We start from the raw sequence: 20,459 nt of genomic DNA, 5'->3' as shown, positions 1-20,459 counted from the left end.
GCTCTATCTATCCATCTATCTACAGCGAGATTGCTGTTTTTTGTGTGTGTATGTGTGTGTGAAATAGATAGATTTCTGTTGTTTTAAGCCACCCAGTTTGTGGTAACAAATTACCACAAACTGGGTGGTAATTTGTTACCACAAACTGGATGTCTTAAAACAACAAATTTAGTCTCTCACAGTTATGGTGAGCGAAAGTCTAAAATCAAGGTGTCAGGAAGGCTACATTCTTGTTGAAGGCTCTAGAAGAGATTCACATCTTGTCTCTTCCAGCTTCTGGTGGCTTTAGACATTCCTTGGCTTGTGGCTACTTTTATCTCTGTCTTCCTATGGCTGTGGCCTTCTCTGCAGTTTGTCTTCTCTTCTGCCTCCTACAAGGACGCTGGGTCATTGGATTTAGGACCCATGGGGATAATCAAGGATGATCTCCTCTCAAGATCATTAATTTAATTACTTCTACAGCTTCAAAAATCTCTTTTCCAAATAAGGTCATTTTACAAGTTCAGGTGTTAGGATGTAGACACACACCCATCACATTTTTGTGCATTCTCTTCAGGTGTTGGTTATGCGCATAAATAAAACTTTTAGAACTAAATTTAATCCATAAACTCTATACAGTTTATATTTAATTTTTCCATAGCGAGTTTCTCAGGCTTTAAATATTGATCCAAAACACGATTAGTAATGGTTGCATCATAGCCCATCTTAAATGTGCTGTATTTTTTTAAAGATTTTTATTTATTATTCATTTGACAGACAGAGATCACAAGTAGGCAGAGAGGCAGGCAGAGAGAGGAGGAAGCAGGCTCCCCGCTGAGCAGAGAGCCCGATGCAGGGCTTGATCCCAGAACTCTGGGATCATGACCCGAGCCGAAGGCAGAGGTTCAACCCACTGAGCCACCCAGGCGCCCCAAATGTGCTGTATTTTATTTAACTGTTTAGCTAATATTGAGCGCTCATGATTTTTGGTACTATAGATAAATGCTATAGTGAAGACTCACAGAAATCTAGCTTCTAAAACTGTGGAATGGATGATTTGTTTTTGCCACTCTGAATCTATAGCCCCTTGTTCTGATAAACTACCTCAGTTTTTGCTGTGGAACTAACCCTTCCCTGTCAGCCACCTGAAAACATCAGTGAAGATGCACGGAACTTTTCTAGATTAAAAAAAAAAAAAAAGATATGAAACCTGACTTAGGTTAATTTGATGCTCTCTCCATGGCAACTAAATCTTAAGCAAAATGGCAAGACCTAAAACAGCTGTAGCTGAATCATCCCGTAACTGATTCATTGGTTTCTGTTACCTGGTTCAGAAAGCAACCCCAGAGCCACCTGGGGTTTCTGCCCTTTTTGGACCTGTTTTTCAGCTTGATCTTTCAGGGCTATAAATCAAACCAAAAATATATTTTTTGTTTGTTTTTTGTTTGTTTGTTTAGATTTTATTTCTTTACTTGACAGAGAAAGAGATCACAAGTCGGCAGAGAGGCAGGCAGAGAGAGAGAGAGAAGGAAGCAGGCTGCCTGCTGAGCAGACAGCCCAATGCAGGGCTCTATCCCAGCACCCTGCAATCATGACCTGAGCCAAAGGCAGAAGCTTAACCCACTGAGCCACCCAGGCGCCCTATTTTTTTCTGTTTTATCTTTTCTGAATTGATTTCTGGTTTTTGCAGACACTTGATTCTTTTCTTTTTTGCTTTCTAATAAAATATTTAGTGATTATAAATTTTCCTCAGAGCACAGTTCCATTGGTGTATAAAGTAGTGTTCTCACTATTATTATTTCATGAATGGACTAATATTTATTCTTTGAACTGAGTTATTTGGAAATGTGGTTTAGGAATTTAAAGTGATTTTTTTTTTAAGAAAATCATTGTATTACATTGTGTTAAGATAATTTTGGAGATTTATGAGATCATTATGTACATGATGATTTTTGTAAATGTTCTTTAGATCATTAAAAAATAGGTATTGTCTATTTGTGGATACAAAATACCCCCCTTTCTCTCTCTTTTCACACACACACACACACGTGCGCACGCATATACACAAATGGTATAGCTAATAACTGTATTCAGCAAAGTTGCAGGGTACAAAATTAACACATAAAATCAGTTGTATTTCTATATACTACTAGCAAAAAGAAATGAGAATTTCCAAAAGGAAAATTAAGAAAATAATTCCATTTAAAATAGCACCAAAAGAAAATGCTCAGGAGTAAAGTTAACTAAGAAAACACAAGACTTATGTACTAAAAGCTACAAAACATCACTGAAAGAAATTCAAGGAGACCTAAGTAAATGGAAAAATATCCCATGTTCATAGATTGGAAATATACAGATTCAAGGCAATCCCTATCAAAATCCCAATGGTATTTATTTGGTCTTTTTTCTTTCCCAAAAAGTTAAGGCTCATCCTAAAATTTCTACGAAATTTCAAAGGACTCTGAATAGCCAAAACAATCTTTAAAAAAAAAGAACAAATTTGAAGAACTCACAATTCCCAATTTCAAAAACTTACTACAAAGCTATAGTCACAAAAACAGTATAGTACTGGCATTAGGATAGACATATAGATCAACAGAATAAAATAAAAAATGCAGAAATAAATCCTCACATCTCTGGTCAATTAATTTTTGACAGGTCAATGAGGAAAAGGTCGACCGGCTCAAGAAAGTATTTTAAGAAACAGGATATCCACAGGTAAAAAACGATGGACCTTTACTTCATAACATAAACAAACTAATTCAGGATGGATCAAAAATTCAAATTTAAGAGCAAAAAGTATAAAATACAGTTGTGCAATGATTCATCACAATCATTTTAGAACACTTCTATCACCCCCAAATAGTTCCTTCATGCCTATTTGCAGCTAATTCTTGCTTCCATTCTTGGTCTTAATTAACCATTGACTTGCATTCTGTCTCTATTGTTTCAGTCTTTCTAAAAATTTTACACAAATAGAATAATACAAGATCTAGTTATTTGTGTCTGGCTGCTTTCATGAGGTTCAACTATGTTGTATCATGTATCAACACTTTGTTCCTTTTCTTTGCTGAGTAGTATTCCATTGTGTGGATCTGCCATATTTAGTTTATCCATTCACCAGTTGCGGGACATTGAAATTGCTTCTAGCTTGGGCTATTGTGAATAATGCTGCTATGAATGTTTGCAAACAAGTCATTGTACAGACACAGGTTTCCATTTCTCTTAGGTAGATACCTACGAGTGGAATTGCTGAGTAGACCCCCTAGATTTTACTATCGACAACTACTATAGTTGCTTTAATATATGTCTATCCACCTAGTCAGCCCTCTATCCTTCCATTAATCCATCTAAATTTTTGGATGCATTTTTTTAAAAAATTGTATGGTATGTAAAGTGGTAAAAAATAACATTATAGTGGACAGACCTGACCAAAAAAAAAAAATCTTTAAAAAAAGATTTATTTATTTGAGAGAAAGAGAGAGAGAGAAAGCATAAACAGGGGGAAGGGCAAAGGGAGAGGGAGAGAACCTTCTACTCCCCTGCTGAGCATGTAGCCTGTCTCTGGGCTCAATCCCATGACCCTGATATCATGACCTGACCCAGCAGCTCAACTGACTGAGCCACCAGGTGTCCTTTTTTGGATACATTGGATCAGACATAAGAACATATCTACCTAAATTCAGGTAACTGTTGAAAAGAAACTATGGGTTAATAAGTGGATCATTATTTTTTTAGAATAGTTTTAGATTTACAAAAAAACTATGGGCTGTGATGTTCACATCCAGCTTCCCCTATTTTCAATATTTTGCATTAATGTGGAACATTTGCTCACAACTAGTGAGCAACTAGTGCCCACAACCAGTAAGCAAATTATTACTATTTCCTAAAGTCAACACTTTATTCAGATTTCTTTAGTTTTCACTTAATATTCTTTTTCTGTTCCAGGATCCCATATTACATTTAGTTACTACATCTCCTTAGTGTCCTTTTGACAATGACAGTTACTCAGGCTTTCCATGTTTTTTATAACCTTGCCATTTTTGAGGAGTATTGTCCAAGTATTTGGTAGAATGTCCTCAATTTGGGTTTGTCTAATGTCTTTCTCCTGATTATATGGGATTATGGGTTTTGAAGAGAAAGACCACAGAGTAAAGCGACATTCCTATCACATCATATCCACGGTACGTGGCATAAAGCGACATTCCTACCACATCATATCCAAGGTACATGGTATCAACATGATTCATCAGTGTTGATGTTGACCTTGATCTCCAGGCTGAGGTAATTTTTGTCAGGTCTGTCCACTATAATGTTACTTTTTTACCACTTTACATACCATACAATTTGGAAAGAATTCAGTACACCTGGCCCACACATAAGAAGTGGGGAGTTATGCCCCTCCATCTTGAGGTAAAGCATAAAGATGGAGCATAACTACTCCCTTGAAGTATCTACGTAAGTTGCTTGGAGTTCTTCTGTATGGGAGATTTGTCTATTCTCCTCCATGTATACTTTTATTTATTTAACCATTTATTTATGGCATGTGGACTCACGGATAATTATTTTATACTTTGGGTTATAATCCAATACTACTTGGTATTATTGCTCAATTTGCCCTGCTTTGGCCACTGGGAGCACTTTCAGTTGTGTCTTGTGTCTCTTTGACATATTCTTCTCATTTTAAGTGTTTTTATTTTTTAAGCATTTTTTTCCTTTCAGGCACTACAAGTTGCTCCAGGCTATTTCCTACCCCAGTTTTAGAATCAGCCATTTTCCAAGGAGCCCTGGTTCTTTTTCTAGGAGAATGGAATGAGAAATGAAGATGTGGGCACTGGATATACTCATCTCTACTGAATACCTAAGAAGCAGATGCTTCTTGACCGTCTCAGAGGACAGAGCTTGGAAATATATGTAGACAGTATCTGTAATTATTTGTCTATTTATCTCTCTGGATCTATATTAAGCTAAATGAGAACATGTTGATGTCGGCAATGTGATCTATCATCCCATGGTTTATTCTAGCCTCCTCCCGGCTCTTGTTTATCTGTAAATTTCCACTCCAACAGCAAATTTCATGTATGAAGACTGAGTTGATTACTTCTTCAGCAGTTTCCAGAAAATAAGCTCCTTTTTTTCCCTGAAAGTCTTTATTTATTTATTTGACAGAGAGAGAGAATGAGAGTACAAGCGAAGGAATGGGAGGGATGAGCAAAGTGAGAGGGAGAAGGGACAGACTGTCTTTTTCACATTGGATATCCTTTCCTGCTTTGTCAAAGATTAATTGACTATGTAGTTGGGTGTAGTCTTACCTGGTTTTTGCTTTTGAAAGAGGGGGCTGGTTAAATACACTGTGGTACTTCATTATACTTCAGTGTATAATATGAAGCTGTAAAAGTGAATGAAAATTTCTCTATATACTGATGTGAAAATTGAATGAAAAGGCAAAGTGAAGAACTGGAAAAAAAGTGTATACTGTTACATTTTGCACAATAAAAAGGGGAAATAATATATATATATGTATATATACATACACACACTTAGATTTTCTTACACTCATATATTAAATACTAGAAAAATCCCCAATAAATTATAAAACTAGTTAACTATAGAGGACAAAGAGGGGGGTTGGTGTGGAAGTGAATATACACAGAGTGTACCTTTTTTGACTTTTCAAAGCCACATCAGTGTATTCTTTATTCAAAAGTAAATCGATTCTTAAATGATACATAAATGTACTAAGAAAAAAAAGAGATTATATTAGAATTTTAATCATTGTAGACTTGCTTGACATTTTAGCATTCATAACATTAAACAAACTAATGTTTAGGACTCTATTTAACTTTTGCTATTTAATTTTATTTAGCTTTGAGTCTTTCAAGAAAAAGTCCCCTTTGGGAATTCTTCACATCTTGCAAGGATAACTTACAAGAAGAACATCAACTTTGCCACCCCAAAAGTTCACGAGGTGGAAAACTCTAAAATTATGTAAAGAACATCCATGCTGAAACAACTTTGACCCAGATATAACTAAGAATATAGACTATGAATAAAAGGAGAAAGTTTCAGAGAAAAATCAGACATCCTAAACCCTTTCAGTTCTTACGAATCAAGTTACAAAACAACAGACTTCGTAAAAATACTTTAAGAGTATAGTCTCTTCTACATTTGAGACAAAAAAATTGAAACATAAAGCTTGACAAAATTATTGCCATGGACTGCTGACTATTTTTAGTGGTAGAAGATGGAGGATTTTTGACATTTGATGAAGATACAAATTTCCTTCTATAAAATATGTTACTAAAAACAGGTTTTACAGTTAAAGTCTGCTGTGTATATGAAGGTTAATAATATTCTTAAATATGCTACTTCTGTATTCTGTACCTCAGACACTTGAATATGCAGAAGCAAGCAGAAGTCTTTTAAAAAAAATATCATCATGGATTGTTGGCAATAAACAAAGCAGACATTCAACAAAGCAGGAAAGAATATCCAATTGGAGAAAGATAGCCTCTTCAATAAACGGTCGTAGGAAAACTGGACAGCAACATGCAAAAGAAACCAGACCGCTTTCTTACAGCATACACAAAAATAAGTTCAAAATGGATGAAAGACCTAAATGTGAGACCTGAAACCATAAAAATCCTAGAAGAGAACACAGGCAGTAAACTCTTCAACACTGGCCATAGCAACTTTCTTCTAGATGTTTCCTGAGGCAAGGGAAACAAAAGCAAAAATAAACTATTGGGATCACATCAAAATGAAAAGCTTCTGCACAGCAAAGTAAACAATCAACAAAACTAAAAGACAACCTATGGAACAGGAGAAGATATTTGCAAATGACATATCTGATAAAGGGTTAATATCCAAAATACATAATGAACTTATAAAACTCAATACCCAAAACCAAATAATCCGTTTTAAAAATGGGCAGAAGACATGCACAGACATTCCTCCAAAGAGGATATGCAGATGGCCAACAGACACATGAACAGATGCTCAACATCACTCATGATCAGGGAAATGCCCATCAAAATCACAATGAGTTTTCACCTCACACCTATCGGAATGTCTAAAGTCAACAACACAGGAAACAAAAGGTATTGGCAACGATGTGGAGAAAAAGGGACTCTTGTATACTGCTGGTTAGGAATGCAAATGGGCACAGTCACTGCGGAAAAAGGTATGGACAGTCCCCAAAAAGCTAAAGATAGAACTACCCTATGATCCAGCAATTGCATAATAGGGTATTTACCCAAAGAACATAAAAGCACTAATTCAAAGGGATAGACACACCTTTATGTTTATAGCAACATTATTAAAATAGCCAAAATATGAAGCCAGCCGATTGTCCATTGATTGGTGAATGGATAAAAAGATGCAGTATATATACACAATGGAATGAAATCTCACCATTTGCAATAAACTGGGAGAAGCTAGAGAGTATAATTCTAAGTGAAATAAGTCAGAGAAAGACAAATACCATCCGATTTCACTCACATGTGGAATTTAAGAAACAAAACAAATGAACAAAGGGAAAAGAGAAAGAGAGACAGATCAAGAAAGAGATTCAAATTATAGAGAACAAACGGATGGTTACCAGAGGGGAGGTGGGACGGGAATGGGTTACATAGGCAATGGGGATCAAGGAGGAATCTTGTCATTATGAGCAGTGGGTGATGTATGAAAGTATTGAATCACTATATTGTATACCTGAAACTAATATAACACAGTATGTTAACTAACTGGAATTAAAATAAAAACTTGAAAAGCCAAAGACAAAAAACACAACAGCTAGGACTACATCAAACAAAGAAGCTTCTACACAGCAAAGGAAACCACCAACAAAATGTAAAGGCAACCTAGTGAGTGGGAGAAAATAGTTGCCCTTCATATATTTGATAAGGGGTTAATATCCAAAATACATGAAGAACTCATACAACTCAATAGCAAAACAAATAAAACAAAAAAAAACAAAAAGCAAAAAACAAAGCAAAACAAAAACCCCAAAAAACAAAACAATCTAATTTAAAAATGGGCAGGAGAGCTGAAGAGGCATTTTTCTAAAGAAAATGTATAGATGGCCCACAGGTATAAGGAAAGATGCTCTGTATCATTAATCATCAGGGAAATGCAAATCAAAACCACAATGAGCTATCATCTCACACCTGTTAGAATGGCTATCATCAAAAGACAAGAAACAGCAGGTATTAATAACAAGAGTGAGGATGTGGAGAAAAGAGAACCCTGTGCACTGCTGGTAGGAATGCAAATTGGTGCAACCTCTATGGAAAGGAATATGGGGGTTCCTCAAAAAATTAAAAATAGAACTACCATATGATCCAGTAATTCCCTTCTGGGTATTTATGCAAAGAAAACAAAAATACCGACTTGAAAAGATATCTGCAGCACCATGTTCACTGCAACATTATTTATAATTGCTAAGATATGGTAACAACCTAAATATCCATAGATAAACGATGGATAAATATTATTCAACCACAAAATAAAAGAATGAAATCTTTCCATTTGCAACATCATGAACGGACCTCAAGGACATTATGCTATGTGAAATAAAGTCAGACAGAGAAGATAAACATGGTATAATCTCTCTTATATGTGAAATCTAAAACAAAAACAAACCAGAAACAAAACAAACACATAGATACAGAGAACAGACTAGTGGTGAGATGGAGGTGGGGAAAAATGGGTGAATTCTTTTCTTCTCTCTCTCTCTCTCTTTTTTTTTTTTTTTTTCAGTTTAAGTACCTTGAACAAAAATTTTATCCAAAAATTCTTAAGTCCAGGCCTGTGGGACACAGGCATCAGTGTTTTTGTCATTCCCCAGTGACTCCAATGTGCAGACAAATTTGGGAATCACTGTCCAGTTATAAAGGGATTCTATGGGTTGTATTGTCCCTGAAATATTACTGCTTGAAATAAGACTGTCAGGGGTGCCTGGGTGGCTCAGTCAGTTAAAAGCGACTGCCTTCAGCTCAGGTCATGGTCTCAGGGTCCTGGGATGGAGCCCCACAGCAGGCACCCTGCTCAGTGGGGAAGCTGTTCCTTCCTCTGCCTCTGCCTTTCCCCCTGCTTGTGCTCTCCTTCTCTCTCAAATAAATAAATAAAATCTTAAAAAAAAAAAAAAAAAGACTGTGTGGGGATGTGTGTGGTGGGAGGTGGCTTGGCAGATAATCATCTTTGTTAGAAAAGGAAGATTTTCCAGACTTTCTCCTAGTCCAGGTAAACCATGCTGTCCTTGGAGGCTGTTTCCAAACAGGTCCTTTTAGAACAGCTAGGTTTAGGAACGGCTAAATCTGAAAATATCTGGAAGCCTTAAGGTACTGCTACCTGTTGGAGAGTCTGTGTTATATGAATGGAGGTCTCAGAGTTTGGATTCCCCACAGAAGGTACGTGAGGATCCACACTCAAAGAAGGTAGCAGGCACAAAGCTGTTTATGAAGGACAGTACGCTGTCAAGAAGGGAGTGTGGGCAGGCCCAGAGGAGGCAACTGCACAGGGATTCAGGGCGTCTTTTTCTTTTTATGTTTGTGTAGGTTATTGGTCACAGCTAGGGCAGTCTCTGACTGAAGTTGTTTCACCTCATCTTAAGGGATGCCTTCAATTGGTTGGGAGGGATAGTGTTTGGCCCTACGAGGTTCCTGCTGGAACTGTCATGGCCGTCTTCCCCTACAGCGATGATGTAAATATAGGACAATGAAGCTACAGGTTACCCAAGGGCAGAGGTGGAAGAGGAGAGGGCTTGCTCTGCACCCGTGGCTCTTGGCCTGTTGGTCTTGGAAGGCACAAAGCCGGGTTGTGGTGTCCCCAGCCTTCTAGTGTGTGATGTTGTGCCCCTAGGCTTCTAATGTGTAACCTCTTTATCACCATCCTTGCTTCCAGCTCACTTCTAATTAACTGCCTACTCTAACGATAACATTTAAAATAGGCATCCCATTCTTTTTCTTTTCTTAAGGAGCATTCTAATTTAATTTTGAGTAAACTAGGTTTAGAGAGATCAGAAGTTCCCCCATTATGGCCATTGTTGTTCTTAATTACTTTTGGTTAATTCAGTCCATTTAGTTATAAAAGCACAGGCAGAGGGACCATAGTTTTGTTTTGTTTTTAAAGATTTTATTTATTTATTTGTCAGAGTGAGCACAGGCAGACAGAGTGGCAGGCAGAGGCAGATGGAGAAGCAGGCTCCTGCCGAGCAAGGAGCCCGATGTGGGATTCGATCCCAGGACGCTGGAATCATGACCTGAGCCGAAGGCAGCGGCTCAACTGACTGAGCCACCCAGGTGCCCCAGGACCATAGTTTTTAAACATAAAACCAGCCAGAGACCCAGTAAGGGCATGCCAGATGTGGGGGGAGGGGCAGTGGGGGTGGCAAACCCTCAGAGTATTTTGATGACTGTGATCCCATTTTGTAGAGGTTTTTCTCTAGGGCAAAGAGAAAAAATCCTGAATAGCACAGTTGCATCAGAAACAGCCCGATTCCAGAAGGAATCAGACTAAAGGCCAACCCAGTTCCAGTAGAAACAGTCTGGTTCCAAACAGGAGTCTGATGGAAGGCTAGTGCTGCTCCAAGAGGCACAGCTCCAACAGGAACAGGAACAGTCCCCAAAAGAAGTCTGACAAAAAGCCAAATGAGCACTCTCAGAGAACAAAAAAACAAACAGTGAGGCCTTTCAAAACATCCTAATAAAGTCTGGAGAGTGCCACACAAAGTACAGAGCTCAAAATCCAAGAGAAAACTTACCTCAAACTCCAGGGTCAGCCAGAAAGCAGTAGGTGCCCAGCTGACTCTGTGGCCGTGCTGGCATGTCTGTTCACCAGCCTTGGAGTTGGTGGGGGTCTTCTTAGCATTCCACTTCTAATCACCAAGTAACATTAACATTAAAAAACAAAACTGTCATTTTGCTAGCAAAAATGGGTTGATTTGGGAATAGCAGAGAATCACCACCCAGAGGATGCACTCTTCTACAGAACATCAGGTAAGTCACCCCCACAGAAGAGAGGAATGCTCTTTTCTAAAGGAAAAGGGGAAGTTGGGAAGATATACACAGAAAGCCCACTTGAGTAGACTGGGAGTTCAAACTAGAGCAGCCATGACAGTTCCAGCAAGAACCTTGTAGGGCCAATGGCTTTTCATTGGCTGAGTTCTTGCCGTCTCTCATTGGCTGGGCTGTTACCAGGGCGGGAGAAAAGCCTTTCTTCCTCCTGCTGGAATAATAAAGCAGTATCCCTGTACAAGGTCATTCTCTCCCCTTGCGTCTGTAACTGATAAGTAATAGGGCATGAGAGCTCACCCCGAGGGCCTCCCAACTCCGTTCCAAAGGAGATTTCTTTTATCTTTTTTTTTTTTCCTTAAAGATTTTATTTACTTATTTGACAGAGAGATAGAAAGCAGAAGTAGGCAGAGTGGCAGGTAGAGGGAGAGGAAGCAGCAGGCTCTCTGCAGAGAAGGGAGCCGGATGCAGACTCGATCCCGGGATCCTGGGATCCTGGTAGCCACTGAACTGACTGAGCCACCCAGGCGCCCCTATTTTTTTTTTTTAAGCAGATTTCCTTTTTTAAATTTTCACAGGGCATACTCTAATCTCTGCCATTGTTGTAAGAAGAACTCTTTAAAAAGGTTAGGTATAGGTACTGGAGAACCAGCCAACACACCCAGAAGAGAAAAACATGGTTTTAGAGTCATTGTGTAATAGTAAAAGTAGTTGCAATAAACATTACAATTTTCTGGCTTCCAATTCAAATTCAGTTTTACAGACTTTCCCATTACCTTCCTTCGATTTATACCTGGTCTCTTTAACACTGAAAACTGGGGCTCCTCACAACATTAACATAAGTACTTTTTTTTTCGCTCCTACTTTTCATCAAATAATTTCAAAATAATACTGTGCATATTGACAATAAATCTACTAAATGATGTTTAAGATTTCTTTGCAGTTTTATTTGTCGTTAGAGTATGTTCCACGGTGCAATCTGAACTGCACATATTACAAAAAGTTTGCAATAAGGGCACCCATGCTGACCAGTAAAAAACTTTCCCTGCAAGCTGTTTTGGTGTTGATATGATAGCCCACACAGCACCAGCAAGCAAAACGCATTTTTTTTTTTTTTTTTCTGGAGCCTTGAAAGGCAACTTTGCTGTCTATCCTCGGAGACAGAAGAGCCTTGTGAGGACTCCGACCGAATTGTCGGAGGTTACTCCCACCCTCACTAGACTCCGAAGGGTCTCCTCCTTAAGATTCTCATCTTCCCTCTCTCCTTGAAAAAACCGGGAAATGTGGGTTTTCTGAAGTACAGGTCTGGATCAGATTCAGCTCATTACGTGAACCTGAAGCGTGGCCGGGGCACAAGGGAGCAAGGACACTTGGCTCAGAGGGTCCCAAACAGACCAGGGTTAGCCATTCACCGCTCACAAAATCCAAAGGCAGAGAGAGGAGCGGTGGTGAAACCGGAGAGGAATTGATTTCAGGGAGGCCAACACCGGGAAGACAGCCGACTAATGTGTCAAAGACTGTCTTCAAAGTGCCAAAAATACTTCCAGATTTGTATAAGGGAAGTGCAGGACAAAGGTCGGTGGGTATTAAAGATGGGTAGTGAAGGTCAAACCAACCATTGTCTTGAGGTCGGGGTCTTTCCGTGGCCTGAGTTCACAGATAAGCTAGAATGAACTTAAGCAGAAAGTTGAAAGACAACTTTCGCAGTCCTCTTTCAGAAGTTGAGAGTAAGTGCAATTGACCCTGGGAAAAGTGTAGCGTGAGTGGGTGCAGAAATCCGGGTAACACAGACCTGTAAAAGCAGGTGGACCCCGAAAGCTCAGAGGAAGGGGAACCGGCTGGAGTCGGCCTGAGTCTAGAAAAGGAGAAAAGGTATTTATATCACTTGGAGGAGTCACTGAGGTGCTCCCAGAGGGTAGTTCCCGTAAAGCTGAGAGCGATGAGTTCCCAGAGCCCTAAAGGGACATACGCCGCATTCGGGACTCTTGCTGGCCACGTACAGGGGTGCCCAGCACCGAGCCGGAGGGCCTGGCCTGGAGGAGGATCCTCGTGCAATTAGGTGGGCTGTGAACTTGAGAGGCTGAGGCGGCCCTGCGGGGGATGAACGTGCGGCAGTGCGGGGAGAAGAGGGGGTGGCGGTGGTAGAACGACCGCAGGCCCAGAACTGGGCTAGGATTCCGGATGGAGGCCGCGCCCCCGGACCCCCTAGGTGCAGCCCCTTCCCGCAGACTGAGACCGCGCAGGCGCCTCCGTGTCCGCCCCCTGGAGGCCAGGGAAAGTGGCGCCCCGCAGTCGCCGCCGAAGCTTTCGGTTCCCGCCCCTCCGGTCGCGCCTCCGCCTACTCCAACCGCGGCCGCCTCCCCCCCCACCCACCCCGTGCCTTTCTCGGGTCCCAGCGCGAGCGGTCGCGGGTCGCCGGCATGCAGGGTGGCAGCGGCAAGGACAGCGGCCTGGGCCGCGCGGTGTGCGTGCTGACCGGCGCCTCCCGTGGCTTCGGCCGGGCCTTGGCACCGCTCCTGGCCCGGCTGCTGTCGCCCGGCTCCGTGCTGGTCCTAAGCGCCCGCAACGACGAGGCGCTCCGGCAGCTGGAGGCGGAGCTGGACGCCGCGCGGCCCGGGCTGCGCGTGGTGCGGGTGCCCGCCGACCTGGGCGTCCAGGCGGATTTGCAGCGACTGCTCGGCGCCGTGCGCGAGCTGCCCAGGCCCGAGGGGTTGCAGCAGGTGCTGCTTATCAACAACGCGGGTAAGGCCCTAGCCGCTGGCGGCGGGGGAGAACTCCCCGTGGGGCCCCGGGAATACTGCTTAGCGCCCCGTCTCTTCTTCCTCCTTCTCACTTTGCCCACCGCTAGGAACTTTGAAGGTGATGACTCTTTTAGGAGTCAGAAAAGATGCCTTAATTTCCGAGTTGTTTCGGTGAGTTATGGACGGAGACTCGCTACCTTCGGTGCGGCTCCTTCTTCCGCTACACCCCCTCCCCCACCCTTTTCCTATTCCTGGGCAAATTTTCCAAAATGCCTGTAGAACTTTCCCCATCGCCTTGCTCCGCGCCCTCTGGCGGAGGCCTGAGCCAGAGCATGAGGTCTTCCTGCAGAAGTAAATTACCCTCTTTTCCAAATGGCGCCCTGAGTTCTCCCTCCAGGCCCAGAGCAGGGCATTCGAACTTTAAGTTTCCAACTTGGGATGAGTTAGCAAGCCCAGGTGTGTCTGTTAGCAGAGCTGGGAAGAGGAAGGCGTCTTCAGAAGCACTAGAGAGACCCTTCTAGGTTTGGATGGGAAGGAAGTGTCTAGAATTTAGAGAGGGCTGGGGGAAAAGAAAATCCATCAGCAAAGAGTTATTCTTAAGGTCTGGTTTTTCAGGCACTCTTGGGGATGTGTCCAAAGGCCTCGTCGACTTGGCTGACCCAGCTGAAGTGAACAACTACTGGGCTCTCAACTTGACCTCCATGCTCTGCCTGACTTCCAGCATCCTGAAGGCTTTTCCGGACAGCCCTGGCCTCAGCAGGACAGTGGTTAACATCTCGTCCCTCTGTGCTCTGCAGCCCTTCAAGGGCTGGGGATTGTACTGTTCGGGGAAGGCTGCCCGTGACATGATGTTCCAGGTTCTAGCCGCAGAGGAACCTGGTGTGAGGGTGCTGAGCTATGCCCCAGGTAGGTGGGACATTACTGCCATCACTGTCACCCAGAACCGGCTGCTTCCTCTCTGGCGGGTGGGGAAAGGGGTTTCCTAGTCTGTTCCCGCCAAGAAAGAACCCACAGAGTATATTGTCCCTGAATCATTAACCATCACACCTTTAGGGAAATACAGGCTCCAGGAGTTAGAGCTGGCTGCTATAGGGAGTGTAGTTTAGAGATAAAGGGACAGACTGGGGAGTTGCCCGGGCTGGAGGACGGGGCCAGAAAGTCTGAGATACTAGAGTGGAGAGACAATGAGACTTTGAACTTCAGCCCTGTATCCTCTTTCCTTATGTGAAACCCAGAAGATGCTACCTGCCTACAAGGCAGTTTGGAGGACTGGTTGAGGTAATATATATGAAAATGGTCCCTAGCTGTGAAGTGCTATCTGACTTTAGCCCTTCTAAATGTTAGAACTTATCATACCATATTCTCTTCATGTCTATACTTTCTCCTAATAGGAAAGCCTTGAAGGCAGGAACTTTGCACTGCGCACTTCTGTGTCCCCAGCACCTAGCAAAGCGCCTCACTTTGTCAGTCTTCAGTAAATGTTAGTTGAAGGAAGAGCAGTAAGGGGTCTTGTGACATGTGGTCTGGTTTCTCACCACCCTGCCATGATGCCACTGTGCCCCCAGTCTGGAAAGAGGCTTCGATACTGGCTTGAGGCTGGTGGAAATAGAAGGTGGTCACAAAGCTGTTGTACAATGTCTGAGTGATTTAGACAGAGATCCAATAGTCTATTCCCCTTGGAACCTGGGGACAAAGAGGAAGAAAGATGTGACCAAAGCCCAGTGTGGCAGAGCCATTTACTTCCCCATACTCTCTCGTACCCAATCCTTCCTTCCTCCCTAACACAGACACTATTATTCTTGTAGTCATCATTGAACGCAGCACCCCTCTGAGCTCAGCCTCAGACTCACTCAGTCAGGTGGGCCAGTAAAAACCACAGCCAGGTGTGGAGCTAATTCAGAATGTCATTTGTTTGGGTTGGATCTTAGGGAGCCCTGAGATGACTCAACATCTGCAAATCAATCAGTATAATATACCAATTAATAAAATGAAGTATAAAAATCATATCATCTCAATAGATGTAGAAAAAGTATTTGACAAAATTTAACGTCGATTTATGAAAAAAAAAAACAACTCAAAAAAGTGGGTATAGAGGGAATGTGTTCAACATAATAAAAACCACAGATGACAAGCCCACAGCTAACAGCATATGCAGTGATCAGAAGCTGAAAAAAAAAAAACCTTTCCCTCTAAGATCAGGAACACGACAAGGGAACCACTCTCACCGCTTTTATTTAACATAGTACTGGAAGTCCTAGCCAGAGCAATTAGGCAAGAAAAAGAAATAAAAGACATCCAGATTGGAAGGGAAGGGGTAAAACTGTCTATTTGCAGATGACATATTATATATAGGAAACTCAAAAGATTCCACCAAAAAAAAAAAATTAGGACTAATAAATTTAGTAAAGTTGTAGCATACAAAATAATATACAAAAATCAGCTGCATTTCTATACACTAATAATGATCTATCAGAGAAATTAAGAAAACAGTCCCATTTACAATTGCATAAAAAAAATAAAATAGGAATAACTTTAACCAAGGAGATGAAAAACTTGTACACTGGCAACTATAAAACATTGATGAAAGAAATTCAGGGAGATACAAATAAATGGAAAGACATTCTGTGCTCATGGATTGGAAGAATTAATATTACTGAACTGTCCATACTACCCAAATCAATCTGCAGATTCAGTGCAATCCCTTTCAAAACTCCAATGGCATTTTTCATAGAAATAGAACAAACAATGCTAAAATTTGTTTGGAACCACAAAAGACCCCAAATAACCAAAGCAATCTTGAGAAAGGAAAACAAACCTGGAAGCATCACACTCCCTGATTTCAACCTATTATTACCAAGGAATAGTAATGAAAACACTGTGGTATTGGCATAAAAACACAACTTACCGGCCTGGTGTCTTTTTTTTTTTTTTTTTTTGAAGGTCAAGCAAAGCTTTATTTCCACTGGCCTGGTGTCTTAAAGAAGATAACTTTGGGTAGAAATTTTGTAGTGACCTATTAGCTCCATGAACTTGGATGTACAAATCTTTCCCCAGATTTGGGAAGTTCTCAGCCATTATTTCTCTGGGATTCCAATAATGTATAAATTGCCTCTTCTGATGGTAACCCCCAAGTCATCTTTACTCTTTTGTTCTTTTTTCTTTTTGCTCTTCTGACTGGATAATCTCTAATGAGCTGTCTTTTGATTCACTAATTTCTTTCTTCTGCTTGGTTGAGTCTGCTATTGACTTCTCTTGAATTCTTTAGTCATTTTATTCTTCAACTCTGGGATTTTGGTTTCTTTAGTTCTTTTTTTTTAAGTTGTTTCTGTTTCTTCGTTGAACTCATTTTGTACATGATTGTTTCATAATTTCATTTAGTTGTCTATCTTTATTTTCTTTTTTTGTTTTTTGAAGATTTTACGTATTTATTTTAGAGAGAACACCTGAGCAGGAAGAGGGGGAAAGAACAAAGGGGGAGAGAGAAGGAAAGGGAGAGAATCTCCAGCAGACTCCACACCAAGCACAGAGCCCAACATGGGGCTCAGTCCCATGACCCTGAGAACGCGACCTGAGCTGAAACCCAGAGTCAGATACTTAACCAACTGAGCCAGCCATCTATCTTCATTTTCTTGTAGTTCACTGAATTTCTTTAAGATTATTTTGAAGTCATTTGTTCACAGATTTATTTCTTTAGGGTCAGTCATTGAAGTTTTATAGGTTTTCTTTGGTGGTGTCACATGTCCTTGATTTTTCATGATCCTTGTGACCCCATGCTGGTATCTGTGCATTTGAGAAACGAGGCACCTCTCCCCGTCTTTACAGGCTGACTTCAGTAGGCAAGGCCCTTTACCAGTCAATCCAACCAGTGATTCTGGATGAACAATCTGGTGATGTCTACAGCAGGCTTGCTGCTGGCGTCTTTAGGCAGTCTATTGCTGAGGTGGGTTGAATGCCTGGGTCTATGGTAGTTAGTCTGGCACTGGGCCTGGAGGGACCCTGGGTTTACAGACACTGATTGCAAGCTTGGAGGCATCTAGGGCTACAGGAGCTGGCTGGAATGTTCATGCGGGCTTGTCAGGAGTCTGATACCATGGGAGCAACCCCAGGCCACAAGAGCCAGCTGATACTGGAATGGATTGGGGGCCTGGGTGTCTCGAGGCTTTCTGGGAGCCTGGAGCTACCTGGGGCCATTGGAGCTGGCTGGAACCAGCAGGCACCAGAGTGAGCCTGGGGCCTAGGTTTGTGGGAACCTGTGTTAGAGGAGCTGCCTGAAGCTGTGGGAGCCACTTGGGGATGCTGAGGCCATGTGTTAGTTGGAGGCCTGGGTTCATGGGAGCCCAGAGGGAGCCACCTTAGGGCCGTGGGAGTTGGCCTGGTGCTAGGGTGGGATGGCTCTGGAATCCCCTGTGAAGTTGGGTGCTTACTTCACTCTGCTTCCACAGGGAGGGTGTCTTTACACTGGGATGCCGGGACTTGGGGGCAGATGATAAGGGTAGTACAAACCTGTATTTCCTACCTTCCTCAATGCATCCGTTCTTATTTCTGTGATTCACCCAGGTAGTGTAATCCCTTATCTGGAATCCTTGGCTTTTGTGAAGGTAATTTCATGGGCAGATACTAGTTTATAATTGCTCTTTCTGTAGAAAAGTGCTAGAAATTCCTATGCCACCCCTTGTCTGACTCCAGTGATATTTTAGCAAGATGCATTTACCAGAGGGCTACAGAAGGAGCTAAAGCAGAGAGAACTGCGACCGTATAAAGGGCCCTGTAGAAGCAGAAGTATGTCCTACTTGGTGACTGTTCAGCTGTGGGAACAGAGTGGAGAGGGAGGGAGCGGGGATGGAAGTTTTGAGCTTCCATTAATGGAAACAGAAAAGTCAGGAGGAGGAGGTGCTGGCTGGACAGGAGGTGATAAGCTTGGTTATAGACACAGTGGTCTGGAGATGCCATCGGGATTTGGGTCTGGAGCTCAACAGTGACAGAATGATGGGGTGCCTGGGTGGCTCAGTGGGTTAAAGGCTCTGCCTTCAGCTAAGGTCATGATCCCAGGATCCTGGGGTCAAGCCCCACATCGGGCTTTCTGCTCAGCAGAGAGCCTGCTTCCTCCTCTCTCTCTGCCTGCCTCTCTTCCTGCTTGTGATCTCTGTCTGTCAAGTAAATAAATAAAATCTAAAAACAAAACAAAACAAACAAACAAAAAAACAGTGACAGAATGACCCTGACCACACTTGTCAGCCAGGCTGATATCTTGCCGGTGACCAGACCTGACTCCACACGCACAGCAGGGGCCCCTGCCTCGGCCATGTCCCCTCAACTTCTGCTTTTCATGCCCCAGGTCCCCTGGATACAGACATGCAGCAGTTGGCCCGGGAGACCTCGATGGACCAGGACTTACGCAATAGGCTGCAGGACCTGAAGACAAAAGGGGAGCTCGTGGACTGTAAGATGTCAGCCCAGAAACTGCTAAACTTGCTGCAAAAGGACACGTTCAAGTCTGGAGCCCATGTTGACTTCTATGATAAATAAGCCAATGTCCTTGGCTTCCTGGGGCTTTCTTTCCCCCTCTCTCAGGCATACCCAGGAGCTCTTTGTGACCCACCCCCTGCAACCTGCCACAGGGGCACTGCCAACCCTGCCTTAACCACTTATACCTACTGTCCTGCCCTCAGATCCAGCTGGCAGTGAGGGCCTCGGGTCCCTGGAATCCCAGTTCTCAGGAGTCTGTTGGCTGCCGTGAGTTAGTGGGAGCTTGGGAGAGAGAAGTCATGGTGGTTGGTATTCTGTCTCCCCAGAAATTGAATTTTAGGGATGGGAAAAGCAGAACAAGATGCTGCAACCCTGAAGAGAAGAGTTTGGGGATCTCATGGCCAGTGTCTGGTTGGGCTGGTGTCAAATGGGAGGGCCCACATAGAGTCACGGCCCTCGGGGGAGGGAGGACGGTGCAAGTTCATCGCACAAGGATGCCCCATACTCACGGTAGCAGGACCTTGTGTTGAACTCCGTGTCCTCATTCTGATGCCTCCTCCCTCCAGAACGTACTGTCTGTCCCCCACGTGGGAGGAAGGGGCCCCTGAGAGTTTATGTACAAGTAAAAAGCATATACAAATAAAATGTGGATTATCCTTTATTCACGCCTGCCTTCTCCTGTGATACAGGGCCCATGACTGACTCCCAGCTTGCTGGGTCCAGAGATATTCCTTAAATGCAATTAACCCAAACTCGGGAAGTTACCTTTGTCTTGGGAAGGAACTTCTCTTGGGGTTGTCTACCTCTTCTCATAGAGCCCTACCCAGGGGCAAGCTCAGGTTCAGAGTTGGCCAAGATAGACCTGCCCAGATCTCTATGCTGACCCCAATCTTTATTACCCTTTCTTCATCCTTGACCTATTCAAAGAGTATTTAGGCTATAGGGCCGGACTCCCAGGCCTTCTTGGATTCCCAATTCTACCCTTTGCCCACATGGCAGTGTTCTGAATAGATCTCCTCAGGAGGCTGTCTGTCATGGGTCCTTCTGGTAAAGTCCATGTGGCACATGTTCCTGTCCTCAGTGGGGTGGCCTTAGGACCAACCTACCTTTGAGGGAGGCAGGCAATATTCCAAGAGAGGGAATCCCTAAGAAACTAGGTGTCTAACAAACCCATCCTTCCTCCCGTCAGCAGATTCAGCATAGCTGGGAGCTCCACAGTGGTGGGGGTCTACAGCCAGTCCACCAGCCCCTTGCCCCTGGG

At 42.8% G+C, this 20,459-nt stretch overlaps 1 protein-coding gene across 1 annotated transcript; it reads left to right on the top strand.

Annotated features, from left to right (window-relative positions):
• The first annotated feature begins 13,372 nt into the window (after nt 1-13,372).
• On the top strand, nt 13,373-19,863 carry SPR (sepiapterin reductase). Its single transcript, XM_032873650.1, has 3 exons — nt 13,373-13,733; nt 14,348-14,638; nt 19,068-19,863. Exons 1-3 carry the CDS (start codon nt 13,412-13,414, stop codon nt 19,256-19,258), a joined length of 804 nt encoding a protein of 267 aa, XP_032729541.1. The 5' UTR covers nt 13,373-13,411; the 3' UTR covers nt 19,259-19,863.
• Nucleotides 19,864-20,459: the final 596 nt, after the last annotated feature.

The sequence above is a fragment of the Lontra canadensis genome, unplaced genomic scaffold, assembly GCF_010015895.1.
Source record: "Lontra canadensis isolate GAN:19392208 unplaced genomic scaffold, GSC_riverotter_1.0 scaffold50, whole genome shotgun sequence".
Classification (NCBI taxonomy): Eukaryota; Metazoa; Chordata; class Mammalia; order Carnivora; family Mustelidae; genus Lontra; species Lontra canadensis.
This window is presented reverse-complemented; position numbering and strand designations above follow the sequence as displayed.

Coding starts and splice junctions, on each gene's coding strand:
- SPR (XM_032873650.1), top strand. CDS start 13,412: ATGCAGGGTGGCAGCGGCAAGGACAGCGGCCTGGGCCGCGCGGTGTGC. Junction 13,734..14,347: donor GCTGCTTATCAACAACGCGG/GTAAGGCCCTAG, acceptor CTGGTTTTTCAG/GCACTCTTGGGGATGTGTCC. Junction 14,639..19,067: donor GGTGCTGAGCTATGCCCCAG/GTAGGTGGGACA, acceptor TTCATGCCCCAG/GTCCCCTGGATACAGACATG.